Source organism: Coregonus lavaretus (genome assembly GCF_964263955.1).
Source record: "Coregonus lavaretus genome assembly, chromosome: 1".
Taxonomy (NCBI): domain Eukaryota; kingdom Metazoa; phylum Chordata; class Actinopteri; order Salmoniformes; family Salmonidae; genus Coregonus; species Coregonus lavaretus.
This window is the reverse complement of record NC_139988.1, coordinates 17,377,367-17,393,398: the sequence shown is the minus strand read 5'-3', so window position 1 is coordinate 17,393,398 and position 16,032 is coordinate 17,377,367. Positions and strand designations below refer to the sequence as shown.

At 45.9% G+C, this 16,032-nt stretch overlaps 2 protein-coding genes across 2 annotated transcripts in view; one reads left to right on the top strand and one right to left on the bottom strand.

Moving 5' to 3' along the window:
- Nucleotides 1–1,673: 1,673 nt before the first annotated feature.
- On the top strand, nucleotides 1,674–7,105 carry LOC311128700 (chromobox protein homolog 7-like; the record flags this gene model as incomplete). The annotated part of the gene is made up of 6 exons (XM_084160934.1): nucleotides 1,674–1,752; nucleotides 2,728–2,771; nucleotides 2,889–2,954; nucleotides 3,106–3,172; nucleotides 3,317–3,650; nucleotides 6,906–7,105. Exons 1-6 carry the CDS (start codon nucleotides 1,684–1,686, stop codon nucleotides 7,103–7,105), a joined length of 780 nt encoding a protein of 259 aa, XP_084017060.1. The 5' UTR covers nucleotides 1,674–1,683.
- A 3,706-nt stretch (nucleotides 7,106–10,811) lies between these two features.
- LOC311136164 (histone acetyltransferase p300-like) overlaps nucleotides 10,812–16,032 on the bottom strand; it is a 29,649-nt gene continuing 24,428 nt past the window's right edge. The window contains exons 28-29 of the mRNA XM_084170255.1: nucleotides 15,720–16,001; nucleotides 10,812–15,138 (exon numbers count right to left, since the gene is read on the bottom strand). Coding sequence (XP_084026381.1) covers nucleotides 12,064–15,138; nucleotides 15,720–16,001 — 3,357 coding nt within the window. The 3' untranslated portion in view covers nucleotides 10,812–12,063. The remainder of the gene's footprint in view (nucleotides 15,139–15,719; nucleotides 16,002–16,032) is intronic.

Below are 16,032 nucleotides of genomic sequence, written 5' to 3'. Positions count from 1 at the left end.
ACTGATGTGGCAACAATACATAGTCTCCCCTCCATCACCTTCACCAGGAGTGGAAAGACTGAGGCCTTGGCCTGCCACCAGCTCAGTGGGTCTTCTGCTCTCTGGATGAGGGGCTCCTCAAGGTAGCTCCTCACCTCCAGGACGGCGCAGACCTCTTTCACCAGCTCCCATTCCTCTTGGCTTAATGGCTCAATAGATGCGTTGATGAGGGCCAGGGTGGAGATGATGGCATCTTTTATTTCAAGCATTCGTTTCAACATATCAAATGTTGAGTTCCACCTGGTGGCACACTCTTGTTTGGGCCTCAGTTCAGGAATCCCCATTTGGCGCTGTGTGGACTTTAGCTTCTGTGCTGCTACTGTGCTTTTGTGGAAAAACTCCACAACAGCCTTCACCTTATCCACGGTTGTTTTGATCACCTTCAGAGCATCTCTAACCACCAGGTTTAGTGTATGCGCCAGACATGGGTGATGGGTCCACTTCAAAACTTTTATGGCTTTGGTGATGTTTGCAGCATTATCACTCACACAGCACACCACTTTGTCCTCTACTTGCCACTCTTTTGCCACTCTTAGTAGCTCCACTGCCAAGTTTTCTGCAGTGTGTCTGTCGGTGAACTCGAAGCAGTCCAGAAGGCAAGATGTCATCTTGTAATCTTCAATAAAGTGGCAAGTGACAGACATGAAAGAGCAGGTTGTTCTGGAGGTCCAGCAGTCAGTTGTCAGGCAAACTGATGGAGCTTTTGTCACCCTTTCTTGCCATAATGCACGTTCTGTGTCATATAGTTTTGGGATCATTGTTTGGGAAAGTGTTTTTCTACTGGGTAGAGTGTATGTGGGATTTAGGGCTTTGACAAAGTTTTTCATTCCTTTGTCCTCCACAATGGAAAAGGGTTGAAAATCAGAAGCTACCATTTTAGCCAACTCATCATCAATACTGTGCTGTTTGGCTGGGGTCATCAGTTTAGGTAAAAACTGACTTATTTTGCTTTGAGTTGCAGTAGGAGAGGTTATACTTGCACGCATGGGGATGGCAGTAGACGTTACAGCAGCTGTTGTTCTGGTATGAGACACACCAGGATCAGTAGATGGTGAGCTGGCTTGCCCTCTCTCCTCTAACTGCACTGTAGGATGGACAGTTCTTGTATGTCTATGCAGGTTTGTGGTGGAACCTGCTCTTATAGTGACCTTCGTTTTGCAGTGAAGGCACTCTGCTTTCTTGTTCCCAATATCTTTAAACTGCAGCCAGATGCTGCTTCGCTTTCTAGTGTCACTCATAGTTAAACGACACGACAATGCAAGACGCACACACGCTCCTCAGTCCGCTCTGTCTCTCTCTTCACTTGCAGTGGAGTCAAGTGGTGTGTCTGCCCCGCCCCCTCTCTGTTTACACATCCTTAATTCTCACGTGAATGCCGCATGCTGGTCGCCATGCTGGCCAATCATAACAGACCTCTGTGAAAGTGAAACCTAAGCAGCGAATGGGCAAAAAACTGGGAGCCGGCTCTCACTCGATGCGAGCCGGCTCTTCTGATTCACTACAAAGAGCCGGCTCTCAGAGCCGATGCTTGTGCGCATGACCCATCACTACTTTGTAGAGGAGAGCTGAACCAACAGCGGTTATTCTCATCTCTACTGGATCAGTTTATTTCAAAGAGTGAGCAGAACGTTCTCTATTGGACCAATGGAGCTGTCAGCGATTGGTGAACAAGTGTTTGCTGTGGAATCAATCATCAAGAAAAGAGTTAGAAAGGTAAGGCGTTCATATTGGAAATAAAACGCATGTACCATAATTATATGATGATAATTTTACGCAATTTGGAGAATATCCATTATAGGGTACCCTCCATTCAGTTGGGAACACAGATGGCTACATTGAAAAGCACTTGTACCAAGAGCCTATTTATATCCAGTATCCACTGACATAAACGTATAAGGGGGCGTGAGAGTGGGGAGTATCCCTTTAACTTTAACATAACGTGGAGCGTGTTGCAATCGCATTACAGTCAGGGTGCCAACTATCTATCCTAACAGAAGCATCATATCGGAACCTCAACATTGCATTCAGTCCTGTGCAATGGCAGATGAATAGCCCACGGGTTATGCAATTCATGCGCATTTGTGAAGAGCTACGCAGTTTCGCGGAGGAAATGGCAGGTACAGGATTGTGGGTTATTAGGGCGCAAAACGCGGCCGCCTCGTTTGACAAGCATCCTGTATGATACCAAGTCCTTGTAAGTGTTGGGTCTTTAATATCGTATTTCGCAGTGCATTAAAAGTGAACTCGATACAGTGCATGAGTCATTGTCAGTGAAGGCGCGCATCCACCATCAACCGTTACTATAGCTAGTCCCCGTCACATAGGGAAAAACAATGCATTCTGTCAAATATTGTTGGCTTAGCTTTAATCACTGTCCAGTCCACACATTATTTTATAATGTTCTGAGAGTGTGAGTTGGGGGGGGGGGGGTCTCGTGAGGATCCCAATTCTCTCCAGTCACCAGTGCGATCATGTGCGATGACGTCATGCTATTTAGGAGCTGTCAGTCGAGAAGCGGTATAGGATGAGAAGACATGCATTTCCTTGATTTTTAAAAGTTATTAAAGGCTATTTATCTCTGTGCTTGGAGTAGACTGTGATCATAGCAACATCACCATCAACATCCTCCCACACACACTCTCCTCTTTCTCCCTGATTGATGTTTGTCTCCAACGTTCTGTGTCACAGGGGAAGGTGGAATATCTATTGAAGTGGAAGGGATGGCCCCCCAAGTGAGTATCAACTCTATGACATCATCATCATATCCAGTAATCCAGGACCATGAGTCATGCAGAGTATTATTGGATGGATGAGGATGAGTAACCACGGCGATGTCTTTGTCTGGACAGATACAGTACATGGGAACCAGAGGAGCACATCTTGGACCAGCGTCTGGTGCAGGCCTATGAGGAGAAGTAGGTCCATGAGACACTGCACACTACGTAGAGGCCTTACCTAGCTAACGAATATAATAGTGCTGTAGTAGTAGTAGTAGTAGTAATACACCGTACTAACATAGTAGTAAACTATACCTGTTTGTACTGACTGACCTTACCGTTCCACCAGAGAGCAGAAGGACAGAGCTCTAGGGTACCGGAAGAGAGGACCCAAAGCTAAAAGGCTTCTACTACAGGTGGGATGGGTTAATGTTATTTATAACTTCTCCTGTGTCTGTTTAGACAGAGTAATACTAGTTGGCGTACTAACTAAAGGGGGAATGATGTTGGAGAAAACACTGCTACTCTATAAGGCAACTTTATTATTCCCCTCTCTGTAGAACACTATTTACACCATGGATCTCCGTAGTGCCCACAAGGCCCCAGAGAAGCCTCAAGCTCGCCTACGTCTCTCCCTGACTCGCTCACTGGACTCTGAGGCAGAGGATCCGACCTATGGGGCCTGTAGACGGAGCCTGCAACCCCGCCTGGCCCACCGCAGAAACAAACCCAGGAGGTCACAGTTCATGTGCCTGGCCTCTCCCCCTGGTCCCCCTACCCCCACACAGGACGCCACACATGAGGACTGGGGAAGGAGGGGGGAGGAGGAGGAGGAGGAAGCTCGACAGGATGAGTCAGAGCGAGAGACAGAGATGTCCAGCGGCATTCTGAATGGTAAGTGTGTTAGTCAGTCACAGGAAGTTCCTATTCTGCCTAATCACCAAATTGACCTCATTCTAGACTAGGACACTGCTGTGTGTGTGTGTGTGTGTCAACCTGTTAGTAGGTATAGTACAGGAGGCCTGCTGGGCAGAAAACCGGGAACATAAGCTCCCCGATCCCATCCAAACTGGCCACTGGCACAGCAAACAGACACAAGGAATGGCAAGGGAGAGGGTTGACAATGGGGTTTAATGTATGGCGAAGAACAGTACATGTCAAACTTCCTGGTAGAACACAGATGTCCTATGCATAGCCTACAGGCAATGTACTCACCATACAGGCAATGCACAGTGCTCTTATCAATCTCTGTCAGTGAGTTCATGATATCAGGAATGGAAGACAAATGAGATACACAATCTCTAGGTCACCATGGAAACGTAACTTAATAATAGGATCGTTCTTGAATTGTGGTGGCATTTGCGTCTCCCGGCTTTGCAACCTTGAAAAACACTTTAAAATGACAAATAGTTACAAATCATACATGTTTTTTTGTTTATATTGAACTAAAACATAACGGAAATCGTTCATATTGCAAAACTTTACCTTAATGCATTGTATAAAGTACCAAGAGCAAGCAAATTAGCTTGTCCCTGTAGTGATGAGTAGAGTTGTAGTGACATCTTTTAGGGATTTAGAGATATCTATTATTTAGAATGCTAGACAGTAAACAAAAGTATTTTATGTATTGTATACATCCACAAAAACAATGTGGGAAAGGGCGGTGGAAGTGGGAACGCCTATATGCGCAAATATTAATATTATAACCGTCATATCAAAGTAAATTTGGAGTCACGCAATGATATGGTGTGTGGTCCTCCCACTACGACTCGGGAAACCATGCAGTTGATTAGGCTACAGATGAAATAAGTTATGATGGGTGGTGAATGTGCACGGTGATGAGCTTGATGATCCTTTCCAATAAATATCGAGGGTCTTATTCTGGTGACATGATGATCGATGCCTGACTGCCGTTTGACAAATACAAATATTGTCGCTGTTATCCGTAATAATCCCATCATGTAGACTAGCCAACCCGCACAGCCTAAACACACTGTAGCCTATGTGCGAGCTGTTGGCTAGAGCGCAGGTGCCAAGACCAGAGTAGGCACATTTGCTATTTAACACAACTGTTTTTCACAAAACTATGGGTAGAGTTAAAAATGCGATGTAAACACACTGAATTTTAGTTTTTTATTCGGTACATGAACACTTAAGCATAAAAGTACATTTTGTGTGCACTACGTCATCACGCACTGGTTTTTTATCCACAACAAGTACTTTAGGTGGAAAATGCATTTTGTTTTTACACAGATTCTAGAATATTCACATTAAATTCTGTCGCCAATTGTATGGAAACCTAGCTACTGTGAGCAAAAGCATTAAAAATAGAACTTTAGTAAATTATTTTTAAAGGGTTAATGACCTTAGATGTGTGCGTCTGTGGTCTCCATTCCAAAAAATCCTCAGTTACAGTTGAAGTCGGAAGTTTACATACACCTTAGCCAAATACATTTAAACTCAGTTTTTCACAATTCCTGACATTTAATCCAAGTAAAATTCCCTGTCTTAGGTCAGTTAGGATCACCACTTTATTTTAAGAATGTGAAATGTCAGAATAATAGTAGAGAGTGATTTATTTCAGCTTTTATTTCTTTCATCACATTCCCAGTGGGTCAGAAGTTTACATACACTCAATTAGTATTTGGTAGCATTGCCTTTAAATTGTTTAACTTGGGTCAAACGTTTCGGGTAGCCTTCCACAAGCTTCCCACAATAAGTTGGGTGAATTTTGGCCCATTCCTCCTGACAGAGCTGGTGTAACTGAGTCAGGTTTGTAGGCCTCCTTTCTCGCACACGCTTTTTCAGTTCTGCCCACAAATGTTCAATAGGATTGAGGTCAGGGCTTTGTGATGGCCACTCCAATACCTTGCCTTTGTTGTCCTTAAGCCATTTTGCCACAACTTTGGAAGTATGCTTGGGGTCATTGTCCATTTGGAAGACCCATTTGCGACCAAGCTTTAACTTCCTGACTGATGTCTTGAGATGTTGCTTCAATATATCCATATAATTTTCCTTCCTCATGATGCCATCTATTTTGTGAAGTGCACCAGTCCCTCCTGCAGCAAAGCACCCCCACAGCATGATGCTGCCACCCACATGCTTCACAGTGGGGATGGTGTTCTTCGGCTTGCAAGCGACCCCCTTTTTCCTCCAAACATAACGATGGTCATTATGGCCAAACAGTTCTATTTTTGTTTCATCAGACCAGAGGACATTTCTCCAAAAAGTACGATCTTTGTCCCCATGTGCAGTTGCAAACCGTAGGACTCGTTTTACTGTGGATATAGATACTTTTGTACCCGTTTCCTCCAGCATCTTCACAAGGTCCTTTGCTGTTGTTCTGGGATTGATTTGCACTTTTCGCACCAAAGTACGTTCATCTCTAGGAGACAGAACGCGTCTCCTTCCTGAGCGGTATGACGGCTGCGTGGTCCCATGGTGTTTATACTTGCGTACTATTGTTTATACAGATGAACGTGGTACCTTCAGGCGTTTGGACATTTCTCCTAAGGATGAACCAGACATCTGGAGGTCTACAAGTTTTTTTCTGAGATCTTGGCTGATTTCTTTGGATTTTCCCATGATGTCAAGCAAAGAGGCACTGAGTTTGAAGGTAGGCCTTGAAATACATTCACAGGTACACCTCCAATTGACTCAAATTATGTCAATTAGCCTATCAGAAACTTCTAAAGCCATGACATCATTTTCTGGAATTTTCCAAGCTGTTTAAAGGCACAGTCAACATAGGGTATGTAAACTTCTGACCCACTGGAATTGTGATACAGTGAATTATAAGTGAAGTAATCTGTCTGTAAACAATTGTTGTAAAAATTACTTGTGTCATGCACAAAGTAGATATCCTAACCGACTTGCCAAAACGATAGTTTGTTAACAAGACATTTGTGCAGTGGTTGAAAAACGAGTTTTAATGACTCCAACCTAAGTGTATGTAAACTTCCGACTTCAACTGTAGCTAAAATGTGTTATTATAATGATAAAAACTGTTTAAAGTCATTAAGCTGACATATCTGTTGATTTAGAATGGGAAGATTTACACATACATTTAATACACGTGATAGACTTGATGTAATCACAGCAATCTTACCCTCTCCTGTTCTCTCTCCATCTTTCCTCCCCTCCTGTTAGGGCAGAATAGGGCAGAGAACTGGAGTTCCTTGATTGGCTCAGAGGAAGTATCCATGTCAGAGAGGTCGGACGTTTGGAACACAGTGATTGGCCCAGGGGAGGTGACCGTGACTGACGTCACCATAAACTCTCTCACAGTGACTTTCAGAGAGGCCCTGGCAGCCAAAGGCTTTTTCAGAGGCTGGGGCTTAGAGTTCTAGAGAGAGAGAGTTCTAGAGAGAGAGAGTTCTAGAGAGAGAGAGAGAGTTCTAGAGAGAGAGAGAGAGAGAGAGAGAGAGAGAGATTTTCTCCTCATCCTTTTACCCTTCTTCCCTTTCTGGCCTTGTGAGTGACTTCTGTCCACACTAACTTCCTCTTCCGTTCAATAGGCATACTGTAGTGTACAGTATACACTTACTACATTGAGATGGGCATACACTCCTTCTACATCGAGCTGGCTGTACACAGTATACTGTATATCATAGCCTTCTATACAAAAACAGGTTTTGTGCACTGCATCTGGACTGTTATTATTAGATGTGGCTTAGAGTCTTGTAATGATTTAGAAATCCTCTACAAAATGACTCCATCAGCCTGCATGACTTTCTCTTCTCCCCCCTATTGGTACATAGTGATAATCAATACATTTTGGTTCCCACTAAAGCCCTGTGCAACACATGCAGTGTAAACTAACCTTAAAAGTGGAACCCCATTTTTTTGTTTTGGAAACAGTCTGTTCTGAATTGCACTGTATTTACATCATGATGTTTATGTCATCTTTGTGGAATCTTCCTGGTCATCTCCCATTGGTCAGTGGCTGTTTATCCCACTCCAAGCCGAGGCTGATGGTGTCTTGTGAGTGTGACTCAGTAAAATGATCTCCCTCTGCGATCACAATGCAGCAAGGGATTATGGGACTGCCTGAAGTTACTCTTTCTGGAGATCTTTTGGGGCTTGTAAACGTGCGTATGCACATGCACAACAATGCAACACTAACTACCCCCTCTTTTTGGATGTTTATTCAGCTTATCCTTTGAGCGTGAAGTAAGAGGAATGCTTCTTCCACCTTAACTCCAGGGTTAGGAGAAACAGACTGAAGGGTATTGTGTATTTCTAGTCCTTATTTTTCTATATCGATCTGACTGAATGTAATTCAATGTATTTATTATTTGAAGGAGAAACCTTGTGGATTAGTAAATACTGAAGAACATCTTTTTTTGGTAACACTTTACTTGACCCCCAGCGTCATAACACATTATGACACGTTCATAACCATGTCATAACAGCTGACATAACTTGTCATAACCTGTTATATGGTCATAACACTGTCATGACATATTTCGACATGTTGTGACATATATTGCGTTATTTTATGGCTGTTATGACGCCTACATAAGTGTGAAAACCACACAAGGCAAAACATTCCATTACACCATAGCCTACCTGTCAACAGTGTGTTTGTTATATATACAGTACCAGTCAAATGTTTGGAAACACCTACTCATTCAAGGGTTTTTCTTTATTTGTACTATTTTCTACATTGTAGAATAATAGTGAAGACATCAAAACTATGAAATAACACATATGGAATCATGTAGTAACCAAAAAAGTGTTAACCAAATCAAAATATATTTTATATTTGAGATTCTTCAAAGTAGCCACCCTTTGCCTTGATGACAGCTTTGCACACGCTTGGCATTCTCTCAACCAGCTTCATGAGGTAGTCACCTGGAATGCATTTCAATTAACAGGTGTGCCTTCTTAAAAGTTAATTTGTGGAATTTCTTTCCTTAATGCGTTTGAGCCAATCAGTTGTGTTGTGACAAGGTAGGGGTGGTATACAGAAGATAGCCCTATTTGGCAAAAGACCAAGTCCATATTATGGCAAGAACATCTCAAATAAGCAAAGAGAAACAACAGTCCATCATTCTTTTAAGACATGAAGGTCAGTCAAGAACTTTGAAAGTTTCTTCAAGTGCAGTCGCAAAAACCATCAAGCGCTATGATGAAACTAGCTCTCATGAGGACCACCACAGGAAAGGAAGACCCAGAGTTAACTCTCCTGCAGAGGATAAGTGTGCCTTTAATTGACCATATTAAATTATCATTGTAATTGCGCACACATTGATGTCAGACATGCACCTACCCCAATGCTCTGTTGCTGATGACTGGGATGAATGTAGGAGCAGATTTCAGGAGCAGGACAAGACACCCTCTTTGTGACTGATGACAGATATAAGGGCCTGTATATGATAGGCCTATCTGGCTTATATGATTATGATGGTCATAATGCTTCTTGACGGTGTAAAATAATTGTTTTAGTCCAAGTAAAGTGACAGGATGGTCATAATGCTTCTTGGTCCAAGTAAAGTAACACAGGGTGGTCACAATGCTTCATGACATTGTCAGAGTGTATTTTCTACAAGTTATTTAAAATATGAAAAAAACATGACTAAAGAAATCATTACAACAAAGGATTTCAAGCGAAAGGAAAGTTGTTGGCAGCGGAAAAAATTACAATAAATGTGGGTTGACACTTATGTAGGTCATAACCAGCCATAAAATAACACGTGTCACAACAGGTGTGAATATGGGTCATGAGTGTTATGACAGGGTTATGACCGTGTCGTAACGTGTAATGACACTGTGTGTCAAGTAAAGTGTTACCAATTTTTCTTCTGATTAAACTATGCGCTAATGCTGTAGCCATGACAAGACTCTCGTTTGTAATTGCCAAATGTGGTTGGTTGCTTAAATATTCACTGCTGAGCAAAGAAATGTTGCACTTTATTATGGCTTGTCTTATCGGAAAAGTGATGTAATAAATCCACAAAAAACATTGTCTATAAACTGTCAACGTCTGAGATTATTTATATTGTATAAAAAATAAAAAATGTGGCTGTTTACCATCTTTAATTGTTGATTTGTGATTGATTTCGTATTTTATTGGCTGTCATGGTTGCGAGATAATGAAGTAAATGTGTTGTCCGTCCCACCCATGTATGATTGGCTGAATCATGTGATGGAACTGTAGCTAGTGTAATAAAAGCCATTACGACATACAGGTATTTTTCCAATGGTACAAACATACTTTATTGTACAATTAAATTATTTGCAAAAAAAAATAAAAATCAGACCACCAAAATAACTTAAAAAATTTGAAACTAATGAAAATGGAGCAAGTTTTTTTTTGTTGCTTCCTTTCAGCACAAGCACCAAAATATGTAAAGAGAAAAGTGGTCAAAGAGTCCATTTGAACACTAAACAAATATTAAATAGTCTTATTTCCAGTCTCTTTAGGAAGAAACACAAACAAAACAAAAGTTGTTCAGTTGCCATGGTTTCTACAGTGATTCAGTATGTATACACTTATATGCATGTACATCTCTTCAAAATGGCATGATACTCATCAACCCCAAAGAGGGCTATCAATGACCGCAGTCATTCTGCATCACCATTACATCTTCAATACAAAAAAGTTTAATCTATTAATTCCTGTAGCTTCAAGTTTTATAAAAAAAACTATTAAATAATATAGCTATATATAAAAGACTGTTTTTTTTTTTATAAAATAAGTCTCAAGATATATTGCCACTTTGTTTTGTTTCTCCCTCCCCTCAAATCCCAACCTTTAGAGAAAAATAAGTGAACTTGTGAAATCTTTAATGACCAATTCATTTTCTGACCACACTAATAAGCCTTCTCCCCGGTTTTGTGAGTGTGTTGGTGCTCACAGCAATCAAGATGTGATTTGTTACAATAACCCCAGTTTGTCAATAATACAAAGGCGCATTGGTGCTCAAATGACCTGCACCCCATACTGTACCTTACAGAAATCTCAATACTTTCAGTTTGGGAGGAGCCCCGGTTGCTAGGAAACCAAATCAAAGGAGAACATCTGCAGTAGAAAGAGTCTCTACTCATAGGTTAAAGTCTGTACAGCTCAAATTTATGCTGTTCATTTTATTACAAAAGCAGTATTTCATTAAAGTCCAGTTCTTTGTACAGTAATATTAGATTAAACCCAACGGTTCAGGGCAAAAGACGACAAGGGGGATGTGACTAGGAAGAGAGGCGGGGAAGGGCGGCATAGTTGACAAAAGTAAAAAAAAAAAAATAATAGAATGACGATACCTTGCAAACCCCTCTATACATTCCCCACCGCCATATCCCCTGTGTTTCAGTTCATGAGGGTATATACACACACTACATACAGATATCCAGCCATCAATCTATCCGAATCAGCTGGCAACATCTGCAGTAAGTTCATCCATCATTCTGTAGTAAGTGTGGGGGTAAAAGGGGAGTGCACATTCATGGAAGAAAAAATAAAAAAGGGGGGGGGGGAGACACGGGGGAGAGGTGGCTTGAGTAGAAGAAGATCTGGGCATCAAACGGGAAGCTTCCGACCTGAAACGCTCAGTCAGTCCAAGAGGGAGATCAGCCAGCCACCCCCCAGCAACACTGTTTAAGTTTAACTTGGATCCCTAACAAACCATAAAAAAAGTCAGAATAAACTCACCTTTCTCAATCCTCTCGGTTTTTGGACAGTCATTAACAAAAATATATTCTATGTGAAATGTAGCAGGCGCAAGGTACATTTACCCACCCAAAAAAGCTCACCCACCCACCCAAAAAAGGAAGATATGTTGTGATGTTTGTTTGCAGATACAGCGAAAATAATATTGATAATTATAATATTAAAAAAACTCAAAACACTTCTCTGCAAAACAGATACAATCATGACTGGTTTTATGAAGGAAAATGGAACGATAAAAAAAGGTCCATTGTATTAACTCACTAATTTCCCACCACATTTAAAATCTTAAAAATACTTGTAAAAAAAGGCAAAAAAATTCTCAGTCCCCAAAAATATTACTTGTGTCATATACTAAGGAAGAACTCTCCCGTCCAGAAAACCCCTTACACATTTTGTACACAATTGGCAAAAATATAGATATATATTAACAGCAATAACTTACCATTCGTTTAATTTATTCATTTATTGACTTGTAGATTTAAATGGTGCATCTCCCATAGGAAGTTAAGATCTTTTCATTTATACATCAGAAAAATATTAAATAAAAATAACTTCTAAAACTGCCATCCCCTTCCATTCCATCCCAGCCAGACCCACGAGGGCAGTTCTTCAGAGCACTGAGACAGACGTAGTAGTAGGTTACATAATGTCTACATTGTTGTGGTTAATGTTCGTCCCCAGGTCCTGGTTGTTACCCAACATGTCCGACTGCCCTGGGCCATGAAAGCCCCCTATCCCACTTATCTGGGACATCATAGCACTGGGGTCCGAACCAAACGTACCCGGGTCCCCAGAGTTAGTCTGTTGTTGTTGTTGTTGCTGTGACAATTGTTGCTGTGGGTTTTGGGGGGCCACCATGCTAGGGTGGTGCTGGGAGAGATGACCCGGGTGCGGGGAGCCTGTCTGGGTCTGGGGGGAGATGTGGTGAGGGGAAGGCTGGGGCTGCATGCGTGGCGAGGGGCTGGAGTGAGGCGGCTGGGACTGTGGCCGAGGGGAAGGCTGAGGAGAACGCACCTGGTTGCTGAGTGACTGACCGCCCAGAGCCTGACCCTGGAGGTGGGGGGACTGGGCCATCTGCTGCTGGGGGCTCATAGGACTGCCGTGCTGGGCGGGCGAGCCCCCTCCTAGGTGCTGCTGCTGGAGGAGTCTCTGGTGGAGGGCCTGCTGGAGCATGGTATGGGAGGGCTGGGGGGGACCACCTTGGCCTTGCTGGGGACCCTGTTGGAGCTGCCCAGGCCCCCCACCATCCTGTTGTTGCTGCATCTGCTGCTGCATCTGCATCTGGTGCTGCAGTCTCTGTTGCAGGGCTGTGGCTACCTGCTGGGACATGGTTCCAGGGTAGCCCTGCCCTTGCTGGCCCTGCCCTTGACCCGGCTGGGGCCCCTGGGGCCCCCCCTGCTGCGGCCCTCCTCCCCCAGACTGGGTCAGGCCTGGTTGACCAGGCTGGCCCTGCTGCATGAAGCCCTGCTGGACCTGACCCTGCTGCTGCTGTTGCTGTTGAGGGGGCTGGGGCTGCTGGAACTGACCATTGTTACTCATCTGTTGCTGCTGCTGCTGCTGTTGTTGCTGCTGCTGTTGCTGTTGTTGCTGCTGCTGTTGTTGCTGTTGCTGTTGTTGCTGTTGCTGCTGCTGTTGCAGGTGCCTTCTCATCAGAATCTCTCTGAACTGGGGAGTCATGTTGGACATTGGGGTGCCTTGGCCTGGCATACCGCCTTGTTGCTGTTGTAGTGCTGCCATTTGCTGCTGTTGCTGCAAACTCCCAGGCAGGAGGGGGCGCTGTTGCTGTTGCTGCTGCTGTAACTGCTGTAGCTGAGCCATAGTGGGTATGTTTCCTCCTCCTCCCTGGCCCATGTTCATACCTGCCTGGGCCACACCGGGGTTTACGTTGACCTGCTGACCATCCATGACAACCTGGTTACCACCAGGCCCTCCAGGGCCCACTCCTACCCCACCACGGGCCCCCTTGAACCGCACGCCTCCAGGCCCCCCTCCTGGTGCCTCAGGCACCCCTGGACCTCCCTGGTATCGGGCGGCTCGCTGCTTGATGAAGGCAGCCATGAGGAGGGGGTTGGAGCGGAGGATGTTGAGGACCTGTTGCTGCTGGCCAGGGGAGCTGGGGGAGCGGAGGGTACGCAGGAGGTCCTGTAGAGCTGCCTGGGGGAGGTTCCCTGTCCCCACCATCGCCGCTGCCGCCCCGGCCACGCCCCCTGGACCTCCCATCAGCCCCATTAACCCCCCTTGCCCTGCCTGCTGTTGTTGTTGCTGGGTCTGACCTTGCTGTTGCTGCTGCTGTTGCTGCTGCTGGGCAAGCTGCTGTTGTTGTTGCGGTGTCAGGTGACCCATCTGTCCCATCATGCCTTGCCTCTGCTGGGGGGTCATCCCACCCGGGCCGCCCCACTGCTGTTGGTTGGGGTTCTGGAGTTGGGCCTGCTGCTGGAGCTGAACCTGAGGGGGGAGCTGGGACTGCTGTTGCATGCCTCCTGGCCCTACCACCATCCCCTGCTGCTCCATCAGGGTTCTTCCTGCCACACCCTGGCCCTGGGGAGCCATCCCCTGGTGTCCTACCATGCCTGCTCCTGGGTGGGCCATGCCCTGCATCTGGGCCTGGGGGTTCTGGTGGTGAGGGGGCATCATGCCTCCACTCTGGGCCGCCTGCTGCCTCTGGAGGATCTGGGCCTGGGCCTGTGCCATCTGACGCTGGGTCTCTGCCACACGCTGGATCTTCAACGCTATCTCCACCGCTGCCGGAGGAGGCCCCTGCTGCGGTTGTCCCTGGGGCATGGAGCCCTGGCCGGGGTTGGCCTGCTGCTGTGGCGGGGTGGCTGGGCCCAGACCGGGTTTACCCAGGGACTGGTGGAGGGGCGAGGCTCCTGGAGGTCTGGGGGTGTAAGGGGGAAGACCTCCTGGGTGCTGCATCTGCTGAACATTTGGAGACTGGCCCTGCTGCTGCTGTTGGAGCTGTTGTTGGACCATCTGTTGCTGCTGAGGAGAATTCATCAATCCCCCTCCCCCCTGCTGCTGCATCTGCTGCTGCATCTGCTGCTGGAACTGGTGGTGCATGTGGTGCTGCTGGGTCATGCTGCTCTGCTGCTGCCCTGGGGGGCCCTGACCCATCCCCTGCTGGGGCATGTTCCCCTGGGTGGGGGTCTGAGGGGTGGGGGGCTGCGTGCCCACAGACAAGGGTGTACTGGGCCCTGTGGTGCTGTTGTTTCCAGGGGATGGTAGTCCACCGTTTCCCCCCGGTCCTGGAGGTGGCTGACCCACCCTCTGCATGCTGGCCATCCTCCTCCGCAGCATCTGGGCCTGCTGGAGACGGTGCTGGAGCTGCTGCTGCCTCAGCTTGTGCTTGATGTTCAGACAGAACGGCACGGGACACTTGTTCTCCTGGCAGTGCTTGGCGTGGTAGCAGCACAGGGCGATGAGCTGCTTGCAGATGGGGCAGCCGCCGTTGGTCTTTCGCTTGCACCCTTTCGTGTGCTGCACCACGCGCTTCATCTTCTGACAGGACGGCAGGCTGCAGTTGGCATTGCGACACTGGCAGGCGTGGACGAGAGACTGGATGCAGCGCTGGATGCTGAGGCGCCGCGAGTCCCCGGGGTTGGCGATGGACGAGGAGGCCGGGTTGTTGCTCTCGTCATCCAGGCCCAGACCCAGCTTCTCCATCTTGTGGATGTGGCCCTTCGTGTTGTAGCAGGTGATGCACAGGTCATAGTCCTGGGACAGAGGGGGGGAGAAAGCATGTAGGTGTTGGTTACACAATCCTTTCTTTACTCATCAATTTATAAGTCCAAAAATGTATGTAGCAACTAAGGATTCTAGCTTTAAATGTCCTACAAAAACCTTCAGTCTGTAGGCCTAGGCTACTTGATGTATTCAATGTGAATGGCGTGCTACTCTCCGCGGGCGCATAATCTCAACCATATTAGGCTTCACAATCGTTTGTAAAGTGCTGGTGCCATTTGCTCAATATTCAGAGATGAGAAATACATGTTATACTCAGAAAGCTTACACTCTCCTCTCTTTGACAATGGTAGTCGCTTTAAAAAACAGTGTTTTTCCCCACAATTGCAATTTGGAAATGTTGCACAATGGACACAATTCGTGTACACATGGGGACAGGCAGTGAAACAGGGACAGGACATATACTTTCATTGCAGGGATCAGAATAATGACCCCAAAATTGTTTTAGAACAAAAAAAATGTACATAAGCAAAATTGCTTTGGTAAGAGGAAGGCAATGTCTGTAATTTTCAGTTTATCGTCCCAGCTTTACCCTTCCCCTCCCTAACCCTCACCTCGCAGACAGTGCAGTGGTAGCGTGTCTCCACATGGCCCTTGCACTCGTTGCAGGTGTAGACGAAGCGGTCCTGGCTCTGGTTGTGCAGCTCCACCAGCATGCACATGGAGCTCCACTTGGACCTGCGCAGCGAGCTGAACTCCAGGTGTTTGTCCCGGGCCAGGGTGAGGAAGGCGTCGCGCCCGTCCATCAGGTCGCAGGCCATCAGGCCGTCGGGGTCCGTGATGGGACCCAGCGTGTTGGACATGGGCGCCGCTATCAGACGGATCACAAAGAATACCTGGCGAGGAGAGAAGGGAGGGTTAACAGAG